This window comes from Arvicanthis niloticus, chromosome 19 (genome assembly GCF_011762505.2).
Source record: "Arvicanthis niloticus isolate mArvNil1 chromosome 19, mArvNil1.pat.X, whole genome shotgun sequence".
NCBI classification, from domain to species: domain Eukaryota; kingdom Metazoa; phylum Chordata; class Mammalia; order Rodentia; family Muridae; genus Arvicanthis; species Arvicanthis niloticus.
Genome location: NC_047676.1, coordinates 48,716,883 through 48,741,571, shown reverse-complemented (window position 1 = coordinate 48,741,571; position 24,689 = coordinate 48,716,883). Strand labels below are relative to the sequence as shown.

Sequence of the window (24,689 nt, the reverse complement as noted above, 5' to 3'; positions counted from 1 at the left end):
TAAATTACATAATAGTTTGTATTTCTTAGAACCAAAAATAAAAATGTCTTACTGACCATCAGATAAATCTCAGAATGTATACCCATGTACATTTTTTTCAAAATGGGACTTGCTTCATCTTATTTTGAACAGGCTTAACACTCTCCCTGTGTTAGTATTGATGAAACCCAAATATATTTTTTAATATATAGACTGTGCTTTAATGAAGTAAGGCTTCTTGCTTTTAATATTCTGATCAATTTTTGAAGCATCATCATTTCAGAGTTACAGAGAGACACATCCTTGGGTAGCCTAGAAGTGAGTTACCTCTGCAAGTGAGGTTTCAAAGATGTCAGCTGTCACGGCCCGAGCTGCCCCACGTTTGGGGGCCAAAATGTCTCAGACCATTCTGTCAATGTTGGAACCCGCACTGCCAAAAGCCTTGGGGACTAACTTGTTAGCCTGCACTGCCCCAAGCAGCTCCGGTCTTCGGGTTGGGGTTCAGCAAGAGAGAGAGAAAGGACGGACACGAGGAATGGAGACCAGACAGAGTGTGATTCAATCCCGTTTATTCTTCAGTCTCTCTTCTTCTCTCCAAGTCCCAAGTCTTGAGTTCCTAGTCCCTAGTGCCTCCAAGTTCCAAGTTTCTTCTTCCAAGTGCCAAATACCTAATACCTAACTCCAAGTTTTTCTCCAAGTTGTACTCTCTGAAGTGTCTGATTCTCTCTTACTCCAAATTGTTCTGAACTCTTTTGTCTGCCTCTAGCCTTTTATATGTCTCACTTCTAAGCCATGCCTCTAAGTCACACCTTTAATCATTTAAAGTATGTTTTTCAATGTATAAGCTGAGCCACAAGAAGGCTTGTTCGCCTTGCTTTGAACGTTTTGTGTCAGTTGATGAAGCAGAATGATCAAGGCTGTGTAGATAGACTTTGTATTTAAAAAAACAAAAAAAATTTAAAAAAACAAATCCACAAATAAAATTCATTCTTATTTATTTATTTATCTATCTGAGTACACTATGGCTGTCTTCAGACACACCAGAAGAGGGCATCAGATATCCCATTACAGATGGTTGTGAGCCACCATGTGGTTGCTGGGAATTGAACTCAGGACCTCTGGAAGAGCAGTCAGTGCTCTTAACCACTGAGCTGTCTCTCCAGTCTGCATTCTTTATTTTTATTTATTTATTTTTGCATTCCTTATTATATATATATATACATATATATGTATATATATATGTATATATATATATATATATATATATATATATATATATATATATATATTTGCCTTCTTTATTCTTAGTGCTCCATGTCTCTGGTGAGCTTTCAGAACAGGGATCTTAACAGGCAATATTGATTTGTGTTGCATCCATTGTTTTTTCCTGAGTCACGTCATCAGCTTCATAGAAGGTCTCATTTGTTGAATTTGATGCTGCGTTTGAAATGAGGCCTTTGGCTTTCCTATTTACGTTGCCTGGAAATACACAAGACCAAATGAAATAATTAGTCAAACTAATGACATAAAATTTGTCTTTTCAAAGTTTGTGCATGAATTGTTATAATAGTATGGAAAATAGGAAGTCCTGGGGTATTACATAGAGGAGAGAGAACCAAGTCCATTCAGGACGGTTTTGAGCCATTCGTTCTGAAAGTGAAGGGAGCGATTCCATCGTAGGGGTAGAAGTTTGATTGCCATATTCTTTCTCCGTGCCTCTGTGAGAGAGCACACAGTTCACAAGGTGGTAACAATTTCAGGGTCACTCAAAGTGTGACTCCCTAACCTACAGATAAATAGTAAACAGACCTACATTCCAGCTAATCGTGATCATTTCAAGACTCTGAAGGCTTTGCACTTCGGATGTGAGTTGGGTTTTTGTTTGTTTTTTTTTTTGTTTTTGTTTTTTAAAGAACACGTTCATTCCATAACCCAGTTCACACACTGCATATAAATCCATCCTAAGCAAGGGCTGAGGAATGTGGTCTTCACTTCCCTAGCCCTTGAGCTAACAAAGGAAGAAGTGGGTTGTCCTTCTGTGGATTGTTACTGTTTCAGTTTGGGGGGAGGGTTCGGAAAACTTCAAACCTAACGTTGATTTATTGACTCCTGCGTGTTTCCTAAGCGATGCTCACATACTTACAATTATAATATTTGAATTAAACTTTCAAGACCTCTCTCTGCTTCAGCACATACAGGTTTTGTGTTCTCTATAGCAAAGGGGAACCTCGGGTGTTATTTGCTAACCTAGCCATTTGTATGCTTGGAGTTGTCTCTGTTCTGGCAGCTTTCATTTCCATTATACACATCTGTGGCAAAAGCTGGAAGAATTTCATCGAAACTGCCTACCGCTCTCTGACTTTTGCATGCCATGAAAACACATTCTAGTGTGAAAAATTATGCGCTGGTCCACAGTGCTTGTAAAAGCTCTGATTTCCCAGTCCTGGCTCATTATCTACTTGGCTTCCAGATCCTTCCAAAGCCCTTAGCTTATCAAGACTATTTCCTAGGTTGGCTTCAAATACCAAAGTGATTACCCTTAGCAAAACAATTTCCTATTTGAATGAGAAAAGATTGGTTGTAAACACCTGATGAACGCTCCAGAATCTACTCCAGGGAAAAATCCCAAAGCACTCCCAATGGATTCCCTCCAGCAGTTTAAGGTAATTGGAGATACAGAAGACAGCTGGTAGAGCCCCAGTGAGAGTAGAGTCCCCTACCTTCTCCTGGGGACCATTGTAAGAGAAGCCCTCACCTCAGCAAACCTGCTTTTCCTAGTTTTCCTATCATAGAAACTAATTTCTTATCCAGCTAAGTAGGGATAAAACCTTCTATCATAAAGCTACAACACGGACTTGATTTTAAGTAAGAAATCTGTGATGCCATTGAACCGCAGAGGATTTACCACACAGAGAGAGTTTTTCTTATTAATTCCTGCTTCTTTAGCTGAGTACAAATTGCCAGAGACCCACCAGCACAACTCTTCCCTCAGTCCCTTGTACTGAACTCTCATGTGCCTGTCCTTACTTTATTTTAGTCTGGCTGTTATACATAAATCTTAGCCTTCCTTTAATCCTGGACATCGTAGGCTGGCACTTAAAGCTTCTGGCCTTTGGCCAAATTTAAATCTAGCTTATAAAATGAAATTATCCTACCTGCTCTTTTTTGCAACTATGCCAACCTGCTTGTTCTGATAATAGTTAAACTTGGGTTTACTTCAGACCAACTTACCTTGTAATTGTGTAATTGTGAACTTGGGTCTTGACGGCCATCTCAAAACAGGAAAATAACATGGCAGGTCTTTGTCTCCAGGCCACACCTACCTGGCAGAACTGTGATGGAGCTTTCTTGCCATTATTGATCCTGCTTAATATAACTTAACATCTGTCCTGCCACCCTGGATCCCTAAACAGCTTCCAGCTGCTGATCTAGCTGGATAGCTTTGGAAAACAATCTTGAAGCTACACTCAAAGTCAAGTTGTTGTTGTTTTTCTCTTCTCTTTTTGGTTTTTTTGAAACAGGGTTTCTCAGATTAGCCTGGGCTATCCTGGAACTCAGTCTGTAGACCAGGCTGGCCTCAAACTCAGAGATCTGCTTGTCTCTGCCTCCCAAGTGCTGGGATTAAAGGCATGCACCACCACTGCCTGGCTCATTTTATTGTTGTTTTGTGGTGGTGTTTGATTTTTTTTTGAAACAGCCTCACTATGACCTAGGCTGGCTTGGGCCTGGAACTCAGGATCCTCCTGCCTCAGCTTTGTGGGATGAAAAGCATGCACCACCATGTCTGGCTTAATATTTACTAAATATTTAAGTAAGTATTTAATGCTGAAAGACTGACTTCTATTTTGCTTCCTGTTTCAGCTTCAGCTTTGGCTGTTTGACCTTGTACTCTAAAAGGCACATTTATCACTCGCAAATGCTTTGCTATACTGACTGTTTGTTAAGTGATTTGGTTTTCTACAGGCTAACTAAAACAGCCTTAGGAACTCTCTGATTGCTGTTTTAAATTGAAAGATCCTTTCTAGAACCCAGGAGAAGCTTAAACATTCTTTAAAATTTACATTTGTGTGTCTGTTTCACAGGTATGTATGTGGAAAACAGAGGCAAACTTGTGAAATATGTGTCTCTCCTCCCACTGTATGTATTCTGAGATCTATCAGGTCCTCGGGCTCAGCAGCCAGTGCCTTTACCTGCTGACCTACTTTGTTTTCCGTTGCTGTGATAAACACCCTGACCAAAAGCAACTTGAGAATAAAAGCATTTACTTAGTTCATATTTACAGGTTACAGTTTCATCGCTGAGGGAAGTCAGTGTAGGAACTCAAGGCAGAATCTATGAAGTAAGGCTGCTTGCTGGCTCACTTACTCCCATATGCTCCACTATCTCATATGGCCCAGGCTGACCTGCCTAGGGATGGTGCCGCCAACAGTGGGCTGTGCCCTCCCACAGCAATTGTTAACCAAGACAGTTTCTCAGAGATACATCTGCAGGCTAACCTGATCAAGGAAGTTTGTCATCAATTGAGTCTCTTTCCAAGAGACTCCATGAGTGAGTGGTTTTTTTTTATGATAGTGAATCTAAATTATTCTTTTTTCTATGAATACCACACTGAATTCTCTAAAAGCTTTTGTGAAATAAAATAGTGCCAAATAGAGTCATCAGTCCAATTTAATGGGTTTTCAGCATTTTTTTCTGAGTATTAAGCATTTAGCAAAGTGGCTCCCAAAGTTAACTATAAATTTACTATAAAACCATCAAAATATCACTTTTCTGTTTGTTTCCAAATTTTAGAGTGTGATTCAAAAGTTCACTTGGAAACTTAAGAAGCATTACATACAAAAAGCCAAGATGTTCTTAAAAGAAACTTAACGACAGGAAGGAGATAGGGTCTTGATGTTAAAATAATGTAACAACAGTAATTTTAAAGTCTATCACAACAAGAATAATCAGAATGAATAATTCAATAGAGCACAATCTAAAAACAGACCTTAGTACATGTAACAGTTTGTGACAAATGACCATTTAGGTTGACAATGGAAAGATATGTTGAGGAATAGATATTGGACAACTGATTCATCTGGAAAATAAAAAAGGGCAGATTTCCTACTTCACTTCTGGAGCATTATTAAAGCTTTAAATACATAAAAACAGTAGAAAAAAACCCTGCAATCTATGAAAAAATAAATACCCTCATAGAAAATGTATAAAAAGTAAGTAGTGCACTACAAAAAAAATTTAAAATGTCTGATTAAATAAATTTGAAAAAAATTCTAATTTTTATTAAATTACTAAAATAGATATTTTTAAATAATAATCCCAAAGGCCATAGAAATTGTGGAAAAGTAAGTAAATATGAAGTTGTAACTTTCTCGAGGGAAGGTAGTAAATATACCTACAGCTTTTGATATGTGAACACTCAGAGTAGGTGTTTCTTCTAAGGATTTATGCTAAGAAAAATATTTAAGTGTTCAATGTATCTGTAAGATACATTGGTGAAAGTAGAAGTTGGTAAGTTAATTAAATATGGTGTATCTACTGCTGAAGTTTGGTCTGATGCTATGTATTGTAATGCTAAATTCTATACTTTTGTCGTGCAAACCTTGTTCCTTGATTTAAAACTATTGGTTAAATAAAATTGGTTACAGCCAATTACTGGAAGGATTACAGGTAGATGGGTTTGGAGTGACCTGGTTGGAAGAGAAGGGCTGGATAAAAGGGGAGGGCGGAGGAACCTGAGGGGAGAAGAACCATGAACACATGGCCAGGAGAAACAGCAAGTATCTGGGGTACACCTGGGGAGGTAACCAGGCCTGCAGTTAGAAGAGTAGATTAGGGGTGAACCCCAGTAATTGTCAAAGCCAAATAACGTAACTATAACCTGAGTCTCATTTATTTGTAAGCTAGTCAGGGATGAGCTTAAATTGTTCTTTCTACAATCTATACTTGGTTTCTAAACATAGTTACCAAGTGAATGTGTGTGTGTGTGTGTGTGTGTGTGTGTGTGTGTGTGTGTGTGTGTGTGTCTGTGTGTCTGTGTGTCTGTGTCTGTGTCTGTGTCTGTGTCTGTGTGTGTGTGTTCATGAAGAAATGGTAGGGAAAATACCGAATTTCCTGGAGGGGGGAAAAAGGTGCTCCCAAAATAATGGGCAAACTTCAAGTGGGCATGGGATACAGTTTAAAAGAGTTTGCTCAGTGGAAGGAGAGATGATCCAGTGGCTAGGAGTGCTTTCTATACAATCATGAGGATGTGAGTTTGGACCCCAGTGTTCACATAAGCCAAGGTCCTGCGTATGCCTGTGCTCTCAGCACTAGAGAGGATAGAGCTGGAGGATCACTTGAGCCTCCTGGCCAGCATGCTGCCTAGCTGTAGCATCAGTGACATACTATTATCCAAGGAAGTAAGGCAGAAGCTGACATAGCAGGACACAGTAGATGTCTACCTCTGGCTTCTGCATGCAATGTGCATACACTGCACACACATACATGCGAGTAAGAAAATGAATTAAAAGGTGTCCACTGACCATTATAAGGTCATTCATGAATCAGAATATACAATAATATTTTAAAATCCACCAGTCCATGCTGATATTATAATGAATAGACAACCGCAATCCTATGGTTAGAGTTCATGTGCTCTTCTACAAGTCAAATGAAATCAAACTGACAAGTTATAGTACAGTTGAGAGCTTAGGAGGTGGTTAGATGGTGAGAGCTTTGCCCTTTCTGGGTAGAGTTAGCCTTCCTACAGAAAGGATGGAGGGAACTAGCTAGCTTCTTCTTGCCCACTGTCTCCTTGCTCCACAAGGGGACTCAGCATCATGGCATGCACTATCTCAGAAGCAGATGGCAGCTCCCACCCAGTGCCAAATCCACTGCCGTCTTAATCTTAGACTTCCCAGCCTCTGGGATTGTAAACAGTAACTTCTTTTCTTTATAAGTTTTACAGTATAAACTATTTTGTTTCGGTGGCATAAAGGACTAAGATGAACAGTGGAGCAGTGAAACAAATGTTAAAGCTGTAAGAGGTTGGAAAGTTGTCATTTACAAATATAATAACAGTTGTCAAAAAAAGCAGTGACTGAATGAGAATTTACAGAGGAACAGGATAATTTCATGGTTTCAGATAACTCACTGCAATCAAGTTAATAGCACTAATAAGTAGGCCAACTATAACTTCTGTGTGTTCCTGTAAAAGAGAAAACAGACAAACAGAAATTGAGGAACACTGCACGAAATATCTGCCTTTTTCTCTTCAAAAAGAGAAAAACTGCTAGGGGCCATAAAAGAAAAAAGAAAGGCTGAAGATTAAGGATTAAGGAAAGAAGAAATAAAACTATACAAATATAATTCTGGGCCAGATCCAAGATTAGAAAAATTAGCTATTGAGATTAGAAAACATTAATATACACCTGAGTGTGCATTGCTGCATGAGTGTTGTGGCTGGCTTGGATATGTGGGCAGGGTTCACGCAGGAGGAAGGATCTCTGTTCTTAGGGAGGGCTATGGATTTTACAGTTTAAAAGTCATGCCACTTGGAAAATATGCAGAAAGTACAAATGATAGCCGAGAGATATACAAATGCTTTATAGACTCTTTGGAACTCTTCTCTCTAAGAATGAAATGATACCAACAGCAAAAATTACAGCACTGTCTGAAGTAAGAAATGGGTTAAATGATGACAGAGCAGTCATTTATTGGCAAAGAAAGGTACAGCTATTCTGTTTTGTTTTCTTAAAGGGAGAGGGAGGAGGGAACAGGAAGGGCAGAGACAGACATGATAGATAGATAGATAGATAGATAGATAGATAGATAGATAGATAGACAGATGATAGATAAACAGACAGACCTAGGCTTGCCCCAAACTTGTGCCCATCCTGCCTTGCCCTTCTGAGTGCTGGGATCACAGACATAGGCTGCCACACCCCCTCCTTCTCATTTCATCTTATGTGATATATGGATATATAGAAAAATCTCCCTGAAGGATACTGGCTGCAGTGCTGACATCTTCCACCTTTGTGCTGAGAGCATTTGTTTGTTTCTCAGTGTTTCTACAATGAACATGAGCAGAGAGAAAAACTAGGAACCAAGAGCATCTTCTAAGAAGAAACACAAGACCATTTTCAAGTCCATCTAAGACTCAATTTGCACATGGGCACAGTAAATGATTCTGTGATTTTGTTTCCAATTTACTTTCTCGGTAGTGTATATGCAGTTTTGTTTTTCACCTAGGTAGCTGTGTCTCACTGCTAATTTACCTACTCTTTTTTCGTTTCTATTTTCCACCTTTCCAAGGCAAGCACCAAATTCCAGCTTGAGGGTGTTTGTTGGTTCTATAATTGTATTATTTCTTCCTGGTCGTTTTCTTAACAGTGACTTTCTAATTTTCATCAGAAACACCACTTCTCTTGAGTCCCTGACATTGATCATCCCTCACCTCTACAGGACCCACTCAGAGCCTCAGGGTGTTTTGCTTTATCTTCCTGAAGCAGCGGTTTTACTTGGATGTGGGTCACAGATGTCATTATCAGAGCAGAACAAGCATCGCACTGTGCAGTCAGTTGAAAATTCCCATCACATTTAAAAGCAAAATGAGAGACAATTCAGTGTGGAAGCTCACGAGGCTTGTGCAGACCTTTCCCACTCTACCCTGAGAACGCTGGATATGCCCGTGAGAACCTCACTATGGAAACATTGTAAACGTGCAGACTACGGCATCATCTCTGACTGAGCCACCATTAACCATGATTATTCTCCCACAGCCTTAGATAAGCCCTCACCCTCAGGACTGTCTGCACACAGCCATCTTTTGCTTGGGGACTTCGTGTCTGAGGCAAAACCACTACAAGCCACAGTACTCTTCCAAATGTTGGCATTTGAAAGGTGTGTAACCCCAAACATAAAGGTGTTAAAAGAAGAGAAGAGTTACAAGACACAACTTAAATGCCCACCAACTGCTCGGCAAGAGGTGCTCTGTACAGCATGGGCAGCAAAGTTTATGCCATTAACATCTGTAGCCATGGCCAGAAGAGACCTTTCCTGCCTTTTCAAGATTAGTTCAAAGGCTGTAAAGCCCTAAGCTGTATACATTTAAAATTGAAATACAATGAAATAAAAATAGGCTGAGGAAAAATCCTGGCAGTAATCTATGATTAGCCTATTTTAGACCTACACTACACTGACATCATCTATACGAAAAGAAAATATTCAGAGCTCTGTATCCATTGTAATATGTGCAAGAACACATAGTCATTCAAGTGGCCTGTAATGAAAACAATCTCCATTATGAAAATTACTCTAAATAGTCTTCTCCAGGGAAGAACACACCAATTGGTTGTCTTATGCCAAATGGTCATCCCTGAAAACATACATACATGTAAAATTATACAGGTTAAGCAGGTTGTACTTATATATTTAGAGACGTGTGTGTGTGTGTGTGTGTGTGTATGTGTATGTAACAACATTGTAAGAACAATCAATGAAGAAAAGGGACATGAATTTGAAAGATAACAAGGAGGAATATGTGGGAAGAAAGGGAAGAGGAGATTATGTAATTTTAATCTCAGAAAATAAAAGAAATAATTTTAAGAAATTAAAATAATATGAGATAAATTTTTAAGAGATAATGTTGAAAAAAGGTTCTAATGGGTGAAATCAACTTTCCTCAGATGTACTGTTTACACACCTAATTAATCATGCAAACATGTCCTATGTTTGCAACCTTTAACACTTTCCTTAAATGTAATAATACTGTTAGCTTGTCTTTCCCATAGCTTGAACAATGGTATCACTTGCTAGGTGGTGGAAACACTGAAATGGAACACTAATATTTAATAAAGTTTAATTTTCACTTCAAAGAGTTCAGGAGGAACCCATTTCCAACAGCGTATGGATTACCTATTTTGGTTTTTTTGTGCTCTGCAGTGTGACTAAAAAAAAAAAAAAAAAAATCAACTCACAGGACCAAAATTAATTACCACTTTTGAAAGCAATGGTAAGGAACTGGCTACTTTACATTCTATATGCTGTTTTCTAATATATAATACATATACATACATACACACACACACACACACACACACACACACACACACACACACACACACACATATATATATATATATATATATATATATATATATATATATATATATGCCAGGCTCAGGAAAGGTCTATTAAATTAACTTTCCTACCTTGGTACATATGTTTTTGTGAAGAACAAAGTGGGGATATTTCATTGCAAGAAAGCAGTCTCATCTAACTTTATAACTTTCTAACTTTATAAAAAAGTGCTTTAAAAGGCTTCATCCACTAAACAGCAAAAAACATGCCAAATCTGAATTGACATGCCAATAATTCTGCTTCTGGGTTCACAGAGCAAACATGAGATAGAGTTTTGCAATCATCCTTGAGCTAAATCTGAAAAAGTAACCACTTTTATTTATCACAGAGTATTATATAGAAGACACACTCAATGTATGCCTGGTGACTTGCAGCAATGCCTAGACCTGATCTGTGTTTCAGGAAATACATTCCTGAGATCAGTAAAGATGCAGGACTAGTCACGTCAATTGATTCCAGAAATGTTTGAACATTATAAGCATCAGACACATCACAGTGAATAACTGTGACAAAGAATACTACTTTGCTGGAACTCGGGTTTTAGTCAGAGTGTAGAAAAGTTATAGATAACAAAAAGATAAATAAATAGATATTAGGTAAGTCAACTGTATTTCATGTTAGTGGTAAATGCTTGGGGGGAAATTGACTAGGAAGAATGGAAGTGGACTTAAGAATGCGGGTAAGGAGGAAGAGAACGCCTCAGGAAAGAGTTAAAGACACTAAGTCACAAAGCAGTCCGAGGAAATGGTGGTAGCAAGCACCTGGGCCCTGACTGAGAATCTCAAAGAATGGCAAAGGGGCCAAGGTGGGTTGGCAAAGGGGATTAGAAAGAGAAAGACCTAGAGGGCTGACCACAAGAGGTCACAGCAAAGAGTTGTATCCTTGAAAGAGCTGGAAAAACATTTGCATTTGAAGGGTGCAAATTTAATTAGATTTTAACAGGCTCATTATGACTGTTCTGTGGACAGGCAGGAGAAGAGGGAGAGGAGGATCGAGGGGTTGAGAAGCTATGCTGGTAACAAGATCCCTAGGTGATTCTTAGGCATAGAAATACAGTTGGAACCATGGTTTAAAATCATCTAAGCAAATGAGACAATAATTAGCTTTACAGTCTGTTTATGTGATAACCACCAATCAATCACATGATTGTGCTCGTGGAGAAACTGGGTCAAAGTTGCCTGGACTAAATTCAGCTCTGAGCCTGTCAGTTTGGTCCCTTGATCCCAGTACTTTGGGAAGAGAACTCCAGAGGGATCCATCTTACTGTACTATGACAAGAGGATACCAAAGCTGGGACCAGAGTCTTCTCTTTGTCCCCAGAGGAGACTAGATCTAATGCAGGTACATGATGATGGTGACAAATTTGATAAGGTCACAAGGCAGGTAATTTATAAACATGACAGATTCTATCTTCAACTAAAATACAGCCTAGGAGCAGAGAAGTTCTTAATAATTTAAAAAAGATTTTTCTTTTCTCTTTTAAATGGAAGTAATAAACACTTTATGCTAGTCTAAATATGGCAACACAGATCTTAAATATATATTGTTACCTACATGTTCTTTAATATATATTCTGAATGCACACATGTCAACATTTATGATTACTGTTTTCTAATACCCTAATAAAAATCAGTTTTCACAAAATTTTGATATCTTATAATGACAACAAGTGATATCTGTATACTACTTTATAAATGAGACAATAAGAAAACTCAGAGGACTCTCTGTGTAAATTACACCTAAAAGTTTCTTTCTACTTTATAGTTACACTGTGCACATACACATATACCAATAGAATTGATTAGTTTATAGGTTACTCAACAGCAGAGAACATTCTATTTGTTTTTCAGGGTTTTTTTTGAGCACCTCTGAATTCTTTTAGATTCTCCCTTATTCTTCATACTAGGTGCCAGTTGGACAACTGACTAACTAGTCTAGAATACAACATCAAGAGCATCCTATTGGGCATTTTGTTGTTTTGTGTATTTGATTTCCTTGGCTCCACAAGAGCACCAAACTTTAAATGTTACAAGAGGATTAAGTGTTGATAACTAAGTAGGAATTAAATATATCAAATTGAATTTACTGGCCCACTGACTCACTTCCCCTGAGGGCATTTATAGTCTGCTAGTTTCCGGTGAAGACCATTTCTCTAAAGTATCCTGTCACTCAAAGCTGATTGGATGTGAACTCTTGCAAAGATACATTGTAAGGTGAATCTTTAAACAACATTTGTTTTTTAATAGTGTGTCCAACTAAGAGTTATTCTTTTGGCTATGGCTATGGTACAGGTAGTTAACTACAAATAACAGATTTGGCTTACCTTCTAGGACAGAAGATGCCTCTAGGTGCTGAAGTTTAAGGCCATTGTCTAATCTTTGAGGTTTTGTGTACAGAAATAAGTAGCAAAGGACACAGACACTGATGACAAAGGCAAGTAAGACAAGAGCAGCGATTCCCAATCCAATCAGAGCACCAATGCTGGGGAAACAGAAAGAAGTCATGTCATCTAAACTGCTATGCACTCAAGCTGGACCAAAGAATTCACTGTTCATTCTTGCTCTCATTAATTCATAACCAAAGTCTGTCTTACCATAAACTATACATGATTGAAATTTTCATCTTGAATTCTTGTTATATTTTGTCTATTGTATTTAAGTATCTTTAAAATTTGTATGTTAATCTTAGTGTGACATCTATGAGATAGGTCAAAGGTCATATGAATCTTCATAAATATCTCAGTCCAATAAATCAAGTTAATCAAATAAATACCACACCTTAGAAAGAGCAATTTTGCAAGCAAAAGATAAACAGGAAAATTCTTCCAAAAGAGTCAGAAAACATATATATCAAAGATATAAAACTTTTCTCTTAGAGATATGAAAGTTACCATTTATTAATATACTTCCAAGGGCCAGCCTTAGCTTGAAGAGGGCTTCTAAGGAAAGGAGTGTTTAGGAGTCGTGAACAACTCAAAGTCAATCATGGGTACAAGCTGACAGCCTTGTGTTTTGCTCCTGCTGGCTCTCCAGATGGCTCATAAAGATAGCTCATCTCTCAAAGATCAAAGACCAGGCTTTTATTTACATATCAATTCAATTGTCCACCCCAATTTTCCTTTTGATTATCAACAATTTATGACCTTATCCCCTTGATTCTTAGAAAAAGACAGCAAGTATGTTTTTAAAAACGGTTATAAATTCAGAGATCTGCCTAACTTAGTATACACAGACAATAAGCTATCCTGGTGAGGTCTGACTCTGAGATCATCATCTCACCATCCTGGGCCTAAACTATCTCTGTCCCAGGCTGACCTTGAACTCAGGAATCTGCCAGCTTTTGTAAGCACAAACAATAAACTTAGCTGGGTGGGATCTTCCCCATGATCACCACTCCCCAAATCTCTTTATCTCCTACCTTAATATCTTTCTGATAAGTTGGCTCATAGTGAAGCTGACTCTGTTCTTCTAGTTCCAGAAAGCCCCTCATATAATTTATATTGCATCCTTATATTTTGCATAGTTGAGAAATCCTGGTTATATCTTTTTAAACTCATGTTTTTCAGAGTTCTTTCCCACAGCCTTAAGGGTTGTCCTTAAAGTCTCAGCATTTGCCATTTTTGCTGAGGACATCAGACATACTCTTGCCTCTTGGACTCATGCTGTCTCTGATTATCATGGATTCATTAATTTTAGCAGGGAGAACATTCCTCAATAACTTTTGCAGGGAAAATATTTCCTGAAGGAGGAATATAAAGTAAATTATGTTCATTAATTATACAAACAAGCCTCACACATAGCAACCATCAACACTCATGGAGCCCCATGCCTTGCTGGCTCTGCTCCAGGGATAGGAACCATGTCACATTATCCCTTCCATTGCCATGCAGGACTTTATATACAAAGCCACAACTATTGAAAAGAAAAGAAAGTTTTGTTAAAAGAAAACTGGTTTCAGAATGTATCTGAAATTCAAGTCTGAGATTTTCCTGTCTAGCACCAGGAAAGAAGCCCATGTCCCTTTCTCCAAAAGTCAAATGTGCACTCAATTGTCATTTTCTCTGCAACTTTTTTGTAATAATTCAATATGTGGTTACACATATGGCCAGACACCTAAAGTAGCAGGTTTTTTTTTTTTTTTTTTTTTTTTTTTTTTTTTTTTTTTTTTTTTTTTTTTAATAAACGTGTGCACTTAGTACTATCAAATAAGAGAGGGAATTTGAAAAGGCAGCATCATGCCGAACTGTACACAGCATTGAGTCATGTGTAAACAGCCATAATTAGATGTTAGGTTATTCAAGAGCAGACTTCAGCCAGTTGTGAACATTTTAAGTATTTACAGGTGTTTAGTTTGTAGAAAATATTCAACAGATGAAAGTAAATACTAATTAACTTATGATTGATCTGCCTGTAGCAATTTGGAATGCACATCACTGAGAAATAATGATCCCAGTCTTCATTATCTTCCTGGATTGTCTTCAGGCTTCTGCTTTCTCTTAGGAATTAGGCCTCTGGCAAGCTTGACTTTAGCAAAAGGAAGGAAAGGGGGAATTTGATTGGGGACACCGGGAGTGTCACTCCTTTGGGAGAAGGAACAGTATTGAAGGCGACAGGCTGTTTACTCCACTCTCAGTTGATCTGATGAAATAAAACATGCTTGCACACAAGAGTTTGTCACCCAAGCTGCAGACAACATGGATACAAAGTCCCAAATTCTCATGCTTGATTTATTAACTGTCCCAAACAGCCCTGCATATAGGGAAAACTGGGGAATTGTATGTCAGAGTCTAAACAGAGTGATACATTTGAACCTGGAGGCTGCCATGCTGGTTGCCCTTTGCTCTAATAGGATTAGAGAAAAAACACCCTTGCACCTTGTATTCTGCAGACTGTGTCAGGGAGGGTTAGGTTCACTTTCCTATACAGACATGTAAGAATGTAATCCATTTAGTATTATTTTGTGCACAAAGCAGATAGATGATGCATCTGGACAGATTTCTGAAATGAGAAACCCAGTTGCTGAAAAATAATTTTCAAAGTTACAAGTGACTTAATAAATTAAAATGTGCCAACCTAATAAAACTGAGCATATACACCATAAATATTTAATGTACAAGGTTTTAGGACTACACAGTGTGGAGGAAAGCCAAAAGGCATGTTAACTTTGCTGCAGTGTCATGGCTCCATATCACAGACGCATTGCTTTGTCCTTAGAGACCTTCATGTAAAGATGGAGATCCAGGAGTCTCTGAAGTTGGTCGTGTCAACAAACACTTATTCAGCATCCATCCATGAATGACCCTGCTAAATAAACCTCATTTTCTGAAGTCCTGGGAAAGGTTACTGAAGTAGACCCTTTGAATTTAGGGGCTTAGAAGAGGAGGGAAGAGAAGAAAGGGGCAGACACTGGAAAGGGAGAATTGTCCGTCTTCCTAGCATTCCACAGAGGATGTTTTCCCAGCTGTTAGAAAGTGTCAGAAGCTGCCAGCACATCCACACAACCTTAGCACCTTCCCTCCCCTCAAGGTACCTCTGGCTGCCTGTCCCTAGCAGCTGTGGAATCTCAGATCCAAAGCTAGTGACTTCTGTAATATGTTTCGCAGTTGGAGTATTTTAAATTAGGACCGAAGAACAAAGAATAGAAGAGAAATGAAGCTTTCATAAATTTACCCTCCTGTGGTGTTTCCAAAGCTCAGCAATTCACAGGAACCCCTGGTTCAATGTTGCCAACTGATGCCCTCAGTTAAAGTGATTCTCCTATTTCCCCCGACACTGGGCTAACTGTCCATTTTGTCCTGATGAAGGTAGACCCAGCAGGCTTCTCACCCCTTTGTGTTCTCACAAACCTCAGGAAGGTTTTGTGGCCCCTTCTACTTGTCACTGTGGCATTTATAGATCTAAAGATCTTAGGCACCATTTCCAATAGAGTTTGATTTGGGAATTGCCAGGCTCGGTTGGCACTAATTTTACCCTCATCAATGCCTTCAAACACACACAGATGAATGACTGAGCATGCCTGGAAAAGGCCAGATAACAGGGCAGTCCATCACTTCCCTCCCCCAGATAATCTATGGAAGATGAGATAAGTTGTCCTACTTCAGCATAACTTGGTCAGGGAACTTCCTGGGAGGAAGGCGTGCCTTTTGAGACTTCACTGAAGTTCGAAATAAAGAAAAATAGTTCTTGTTTTACTGCCTCAAGAAATAAGTTTGCTATTGATCTGACATGTGTGCCAAATTCTGGATTATAATGAGAGAGTGGGGTGATAGTACTGTACTCTTCTCTCTCTCTCTCTCTCTCTCTCTCCCTCTCTCTCTCTCTCTCTGTGTGTGTGTATGTGTGTGTGTCTGTCTCTCCCTGCCTCCCCCTCTCTCTTACACAACACACACACATACACACACACACTTCTAAAATATTAAGATTCCATTCATTCTGTAGACAAAAGAAAAGAATCAAGTTTAAAGTTTCAAACTTTGCAGGCTTTGAGGGGGAACATTTCACCATGAAAACATGCATAAAGAGGAACAGAAATAAGGAAAAATCCCACTATAGGATAAAGAAGCAAGAAAGGCTTGTCTTTGAAAGTAAAGCCTCTGGACATCAAGCCATGGGCAAACAGTTCAGGTGCAGGGGAACGGTGTCCAGAAAGGCCTCACTATGTGTGTAAGCAGAGCAAACCAAGCTCTTTCTTCCATGCTTGACCCTTAAGTCCGGCTGGGCAGTGTCAGTGTCCAAACCTCTGAGAAGAGCAAGTTGTAAAGCCCAGTTGTATGTACTTACTCAAGCCAGGGTGCGCATGCAATGCAAATGTACTAAATGAACAAATACCTAAAGAGGAATTAAAAGAGGAATTAAAACCTCCAGGCTTGTCAGTAGAGCCTCCAGCTCATTGAGCAAGCAGTGGTCCCTGGGGTAGGCTGGGATGTATACAGGGTGCCCACTTGTCTCCAGGGGTCCCTGAAGAGTTACAATTCAAGGCACAGGACCTGAAACCAGCGGGTGCTGGTTGACTTCCCTGATTCCAGCTTTGTGTCATTGGTCACTTTCCCAGGTCTAGGAGGAGGTTGCCCTGCCCTGCCCTGCCCTGCCCTGCCCTGCCCTGCCCTGCCCTGCCCTGCCCTGCCCTGCCCTGCCCTGCCATGCCATGCCATGCCATGCCCTGCCCACCTGAGGCTCCACATGTAGCTGTGCTTGTAGGGGAAGTAGCTGCCCGGCTCGCTGCAGCAGTACTTGAGGTCTGCGAAGCCGCAGCAGTAGAGCAGCGCGGCCCCGTCACCACGCCGCGGGCACAGGAAGGGCTCCACGAAGCTGCGGTTGAGGCTGTAGTAGCCCGAGCACAGGCGGCTGCTCTCGCTCATCGCGGACGGTCGTGCGCAAGGACCCCGAGGTGCGTGCGATGTGCGCTCGGACTGCGCTCGTCCTAAGCCCCCGGCGACTCTGGGCGCCTCCTGCGATCTGGGGTCCGAGTGCCAGGCACTCAGCCTCTGAGCCCTCTCTGCTCTACCTCCCGCTGTCCACGCGGTGCTGGAGCGCTCTGCTCTCACCGCTGGGTCTCGTCTCTGAGTGGTCCCTTTCTCTGATGGCCCAGCCCTCTGCCTCTTCTCCCACTCCAGAGCCCCGACTGTTTTCTTTGCTCTCTGCGGATTCCCTTCCACTTTCATTCACTTCATTCACAACCTGTGGTAGTCTTCACTCCATATCAGAAGGATCTCTTTAGAGAGAACAGCGGAGGTAGGCATGGGTGCAGTTTACACAGGTACAGCCAAAGTGTCATCTTTGTTGCCCAGAATAGAGTCTGGCTCGCGGAGGCTTTACCTGGGTGGACTACTCTGATCCCGTCTGGGGAGCAGGCTAGCAAAAGGGCCTTAGATTAGCTTTAGTGAGAGCACAGGGTGCTCAAAGTCAAGTAACAACATTCTCTCAGAAAACCTAACTGCGGGTGTTTTAAAAACATACAGCGGCATCCCCGCGGTCACCCAAACTACATGGAAAAGGGAGGAAAGGCAAGAGATGGTGGAAAAGAGAGAATCTTCTAGAACGTGAAGCAGAAAGGGAAGGACTTTCAATCACTTCTGAAGTGCAGAAACCACTTTTCCCTTTGATTGTCATTTTCCTAAGTGATTTGTCCAGTCTTTTGAAATAACAGTAGTGATGTGTGCTTGTTGTAGCAAGTCAAACAATACCGAGGGGGGTGAGAACAAAAATAACAATAGCTTCAACTCGAAGCTAGCGCTCGCAGAATTTCCAGGGCAGAGCACTCTTCCTTCTCAAGTTCTGCTTCCTCTCTTTTGGCCAAAGGCTTGATTGGAAGGCAGACGTCAAGAACTTGTGTGCTAGCCGGGCGGTGGTGACACACGCCTTTAATCCCAGCACTTGGGAGGCAGAGGCAGGCAGATTTCTGAATTCGAGGTCAGCCTGGTCTACAAAGTGAGTTCCAGGACAGCCAAGGCTATACAGAGAAACCCTGTCTTGAAAAACCAAAAAAAAAAAAAAAAAAAAAGAAGAACTTGTGTGCTGGATATTTTCATATTCTTATAGATATTCCTGAGCTATGCTCTGGGACGCAGTTACTTGGAGACAGTTTGATTCTTTCCAATTTGTTTTTAAGCTTTGTTAGGCAGGACCAGCATGGACCCGGGGACTAAATTTTTCCCTACGGAGACCAATACTTTCTGAATATTCTACTCCGTACGTCGGGAATCGCAAAGCTTACCGGTAGTGGCAGCCCCCACCATCTCCAGACCTGTAGGAACTCTGAGGATTGTTCTCTCTACTCGTTTCAGGGTTTCTTTTCCCAGCCTCAGACAGCTGCCTCCCTGACGTACACAGATCAGTACTAAGCTGAATATTCCTGTGACCTTCGAAGCTAGACTGTACGTCAGCTGTCCTGTTACCCCATTCTCTCTTCCCCATCCATGTTCTGATACCACCCATGGCTTCCCTGGATTCTCAGCTTTACATTCTCAGCTCAGAACCAGCCGGACTCCATGTGAACCCTCGCACAGGCTGCACAGTAGCTATGTTTTCCACAGGGCGGAGGAGTATGGGTTGGAGGATCCTCACAAGGCTTCCCTCACCTGTCTCCACGTAGACACCACCGTCGTGCAGTATGTCATATCTATGGCCAGGACCCATTGTGTCGTATTCTTTTGTTTATTTTCTTGTCTAGAGATGGGAATTCAATCTGGTTTCTAGCATGCCACAGACTCAGCCAGAGATTAGACCCAATTTAGGAAGGTCTGGGCTTGGTCTGTCATAGAACTGCAGTTCCATCACATGTACAGGAAGGCAAAAGAAAGTGGGCAAAAAAGAGAAAAACAAGGCAGAAGGGAGCACAAAGCAGAGGTTTGACTAAGTGTTGATGGCTTTGTGATTTTTATTTGAGTTCTTTCTTGCACCTTTCTACTCTTGACTCAAGACCAAAAATGTTCCTTTCTGGTAAATGTGCCTTCAAATAAATTTAGTTTTGAGGCTTTGAACTTGCTATGTCACCAACGGTAATGTTGACCTTCTGATAACTCCTGTCTTCTCCCCAGTGTTGGGATGGCAGGCATGCACTTCTATGTCATTTGTACATGTATCTAGAATCATTTGCATGGGTATCTAGTGTTGGGGATTGAACACAGAGCTTCCTGAATGCTAGGCAAGAACTTTACCAACTGAGCTGTATCTACAGCCCTCTCATTGGTTTCTGCCACAGAGGCACCACATAACAACATGACAATCAATAATGGACTACATATACAGGATGTAGGGGAGTCCTGCGCAATTTTATTGCCTAGTAACATTATAGCAATCTTAATTTGTGTAAATACACTCTATAATGTTCACATAACAAAGTTAATTAGTAAAGACTCCCAGAATGCTCCATTGATGAGTAGTTGGTAACTGTTGATGCAATAAAAAGTTTCTGCCTCACACCTCAGGATGTTTTCAGGGCAAAGTCTGAGGAGGGAGTGTTGAAATAATAAAATAATAATCTGTTTTAGGGTTTTACTGCTGTCAACAGACACCATGACCAAGGCAACTCTTATAAGGACAATGTTTAATTGGGGCTGGCTTACAGGTTCAGAGGTTCAGTCCATTATCATCAAGGTGGGAGCATGGCATCGTCCAGGCAGATATGGCGCAGGAGGAGCTGAGAGTTCTACATCTTTGTCTAAAGGCTGCTAGGAGAAGACTGCCTTCCAGGCAGCTAGGATGAGGGTATTAAAGGCCACGCCACAGTGACACACCTACTCCAACAAGGCCACACCTCCTAGTAGTGCCATTCCCTGGGCCAAGCATATGCAAACCACCACATGCTCCTTAATCAACGGGCATGTTCTATTGAAGGAGGGAAAATCAGATGAACTGACATGTGGGTGCTTGCTCAGTATAAGATGGAGAATGAAGATTGTGGGGACAGAGCTTGGAGGCCTGCAGGATGGCATGAGGAGCATGTACACTGCCAGACCTCAGTCTTAGATGACACAGCATTCTGGCATAAACTGTCGGCAATGAGTGTTCAGTACAGAAGGAGAAGAAAGAACAGCAGAACTGGTCCAGCAGAACTGGTCAGGAGATTCTCATTAACACAAGCACCACAGGAACAACCTTTGCCCACACATCCCTTAGATACAGACAAAATACAAAACAGGCAGCTGCCAGACTCCAGCCAGCAGGGACAAGCCAAAGTTTAAGCCAAAAGAGCAGCTTTTTAACACAGGATTCAGTAGCAGTGTCAAGACTGTGCCTCCAAACCAGCTTAGAAACATACCAGCTGGACATAGCAACCTGAGTTGCACCCCCAGAACTAAGGATCATGATTTCAAGGCTGCCTGAGATATATAGGTTCAAGACCCTGCCGCAAACTAGAGAGGGCCATGGATATAGCTGGTAGTAAAGCGATTGTCTAGGCTCAAAAGGTCTTGGCTCCACCACCACCATTGACGATGATGATGATGTGGTGGTGGTGATGGTGACAGTGTCGGTGGCAGCAGCGGTGGTGGTGGTGGGTTGAGTGAAATGCCTCCCCCCAATAAGTCTTAGACATTGAAAACTTGGTCCCTAGTTGGTGACCATTTGGGAAGGATCAGGAAGAGTGAACTTGTTGGAGGAGGGTTGCTGGGGATTCATTTAAGGTTCCAAAAGGACACACTATTCCCAGATAACGATCTCTGTCTCCTGCTTGTACACCAGGATGTGAGTTCTCACCTGTGGACTCTGACCATAAGGCCAACTAAACACTCTCTTTCATAAGATGCCTTGATCATGGTGTTTTATAACAACAATAATAATTAACAATATACATAACAAATAATGTAATACACAAGAAAAATTTATAAAGAAAACGCTAACTTGGCCTGATGCTCCAAGTCTGCAATCCCAGCTACTCTGGGAGCCAAGGTAGAAAGACTGAAAGCTCATTACTTGTCTGAACAATTTATTAGGACTCTGTCTCAAAATAAAACATTTTTTTAAAGTGGGAGAAGGGTTGGAAGAGGATAAAAACACCTGCTGTAGAAACCTAATTACCTACATTCAATGCTCAGGTCCCTTGTAAAGGTGGAAAGAGAATTGGTTCTACAAAGTTGTCTTATGACCTTCATACATGTACTGTGGCACACCCACCACCACCATATCATATATCATATATCATATACACAGATAGATGCACACACACAAACACCACACACACACACACACACACACACACACTAAACAAGCAAATGAACAATGTGTTTTTTAAAGTGGCCTGGGGCGTAAGTCAATGGCGGAATGTTTACCTAACACAATGTAGTGTTCTAGGTTCTGTCCCCAAGTGCCACTAAAAACACCAACAGAACATTGGATCATTGGTTTTGACATTGCTTTGTGGTCCCAGATGTGAGGCTCCCCTGGCAGAAGTTCTGACATGGAGTAGTACAATGTGACTGGCAAAACACCCAAAAGTCATAAAGTACACTATTTTTCTCCTTGAATCTCAGTATGTTTCAGCAAGAGGGGTACTTCCCCATTAGGGAGTACTTTGGAGCTAAGATGTTTGGGGTGGTCTGATAACAAGGTATCCTAATGAACAGGGCGCAATGACACAGAGATGCAGGACAGCTTCACATTGTGCAGAACTAAGGGAAGATGAGCCCTGTCTGTGACTTCCACGTGTTCTGTAAGACATCATTCAGGTTAAAAGCCCATTTATAATGATCTGTGCCCAGGACTCAGCCCTGTGTTACAAATAAACACGACACACATTTGAATTTTCCAGGAAGGCAACTGCTTTGTAAATTAAGGGAAGATGGTTCTTTGTTTGGGTTGGGACTTTGCCAAGAGTTGTTTTCTCTTTCAGGAAAATTGTGTACCAGAAGTAAGACTGTTCAAGGTTTTGTGTTTGCATTGCCAATACTGCCCACCAGGGCAGGCTGTATGCACACTGTCCGTCAACCATGGTTTATAGCCGTTGCACAGAGAGTTCATGAGTAAGTATTACAGCTTTTAGTAAGCTGTAAGCTGTACTCTCACATTTTCATATACAAATGAGGATTTTACTGTAAATGACATTCATTTCTTCTTTCTATTATAGGAAGATAATTATGTATAGTTAGTGTACTCCTTTGCTAGATCTGTCATAATAAAGTACAACACACCCAGTCTTTTGAAAAAAGATGATTATTTTGTTATGATTGGAGAAGGTGAAGGTGTCAGTGGGGTTGCTTCCTCTGCAAGTTTTGAGGGAAGATGTGTGCCAGGCCTAGTTCCCCGGCTTGTAGATGATCTTTTACTATGTATAATCTACAGCGTCTCTCCTTGTGCATGTCTACGTCTAGATTTCCGATTTTAAACCAGGACATCTATTTCATTGGATTATAGTCCATCTAAATGGCCCCGTTTTAGCTAAATGACCACTTTAAAGGTCCATCTCCTGAAATACTCCTAGGTAGTAGCAGTTAGGACGTTAACATACACATTTTTAGGGTATGAGGAGGGCACAAGTCGATCTGCAACAGTTTTAGGTGAATGCAGCATTACTATATATGAATTTTATTCTAAGATAGCAAAGGAAGACATTTGAAATATTATTACAAGTGAAGGACCTTGAGTCTGGCAGTGTCATGGGCTATTGATGTGATTTCTTGTGAAGACAACAGAAACTAGCATGCTACAGCAGCGAAAGCTGCTCCTGCCTGCTAATTTTCAGCCAACAAGGTTTACCCAAGAGTCCATGATAAAAACAAATAAGGAAGACTAGAGATAAGACTTAGCTGGCTAGTAGGCTGAAGGAGACAAGGGCTCGTTGAAGCAAACTTGGCTGTAGAAAAAGTGGAGACCTTCTTATGAGTACTTTGCTCAGCACCTTTAGTGGTTCCTGTGGTGGTTTGTGCATGCCTGGCCCACGGGAAGGGTGTGGCCTTGATGGAGTGAGTGTGGCATTATTGAAGGAAGTGCGTCACTGTAGGGGTGGGTTTTGAGATCCTATGCCCAAACTCCACTCAGTACAGAAGAAAGTCTCTTGCTACTGCTTTGGATCAAGATGTAGAACTCTTGGCTCTTCCAGCAGCATGTCTGCCTGGATGCTGCAATGGTTCCCGCCATGATGACAATGAACTGAACCTCTGAAGCTGTAAGCCAGCCCCAATTAATGTTGTCCTTTATAGGAGTTGCCTTGGTCATGGTGTCCCTTCACAGCAATGAAACCCTAACTAACACAGGTCCTTATTTCCAAGGCTTACAGTAACTCTACTTTCTCAGCTTTGGTTTTTTTTTTTCCTCTAATGTGCAGTACTGGTGGTGAGTCAGGCTTCTTTCTGTCCCAGAAATAACTTCATATCTGCTTTTCTATCCAAGGAATGCTGTAATTTTTTTTCTTTTTATATAAATTGTATGCAATTTTCAAAGCCAAGACATGTTTTGTTGTTCTTGTTTTGTTTTTTAATTTTTCTCTCCATGGAAATTCTTGTAACTAATAAAACTGCACAACTGGAAGATAAAGTAGAATTCAGAAATACATACATACATACATACATACATACATACATAGTATATATATGTATATGAAAAGAGGAAAGAACTGGACATATGGCTTATACATTATTAGACATCATATGAGTAAACATGGAGAAAAACAAAGAGTAAATGATTTGTTTGCAACAAAAGGAGCCTGAGAACAGAAAAGAGAGTGAGCCCAGTGTACATAGACAGCACAGTGATGGATCTTTGCTGCTGATATGGTTAACTCACTCTGTCCCTTGACAGAACTGTGTTCTTTAGAGTGGCAACAAAATGGAAGTGAATGTATGATCTGAATATGACATCTCTCCCACGGGCTCATATATTCAATTATTTGGTCCCCCGATTGGTGGTTTAAATAGGAATGGGCCCTCATAGATCCATGTGTTTGAATTATTGGCCATAGGGCACTATTAGGAGGTGTGACCTTGTTGGAGTAGGTGTGTCCTTGTTGGAGGAAGTATGTCACTGTGGAGGCAGACTTTCAGGTCTCATATGCATAAGCTATGCCCAGTGTGGTACACAGTCTCCTGCCACCTGAGAGTTAAGGTGTGGAATTCTTGGCTCCTTCTCCAGCACCATGTCTGCCTGCATGCAACCATGCTT

General features: G+C 40.8%; 1 protein-coding gene and 1 long non-coding RNA gene across 2 annotated transcripts in view; one reads left to right on the top strand and one right to left on the bottom strand.

Moving 5' to 3' along the window:
- Window positions 1-1,261: 1,261 nt before the first annotated feature.
- Shisal2b (shisa like 2B) lies at window positions 1,262-17,755 on the bottom strand. Its single transcript, XM_034523651.2, has 3 exons — window positions 17,265-17,755; window positions 12,422-12,579; window positions 1,262-1,458 (listed from the first exon to the last, which is right to left on the bottom strand). The coding sequence occupies exons 1-3, from the start codon at window positions 17,453-17,455 to the stop codon at window positions 1,325-1,327; spliced, it is 483 nt and encodes a 160-aa protein (XP_034379542.1). The 5' UTR covers window positions 17,456-17,755; the 3' UTR covers window positions 1,262-1,324.
- Window positions 17,351-24,689, top strand: part of LOC143435094 (uncharacterized) — a 20,231-nt gene continuing 12,892 nt past the window's right edge. Inside the window, exon 1 of the long non-coding RNA XR_013105083.1 lies at window positions 17,351-17,484. This is a non-coding gene — a long non-coding RNA (uncharacterized LOC143435094). The remainder of the gene's footprint in view (window positions 17,485-24,689) is intronic.

Coding starts and splice junctions, on each gene's coding strand:
- Shisal2b (XM_034523651.2), bottom strand. CDS start 17,455: ATGAGCGAGAGCAGCCGCCTGTGCTCGGGCTACTACAGCCTCAACCGC. Junction 12,580..17,264: donor AGCTACATGTGGAGCCTCAG/GTGGGCAGGGCA, acceptor CTGTTTCCCCAG/CATTGGTGCTCTGATTGGAT. Junction 1,459..12,421: donor GGCATCTTCTGTCCTAGAAG/GTAAGCCAAATC, acceptor GTGTATTTCCAG/GCAACGTAAATAGGAAAGCC.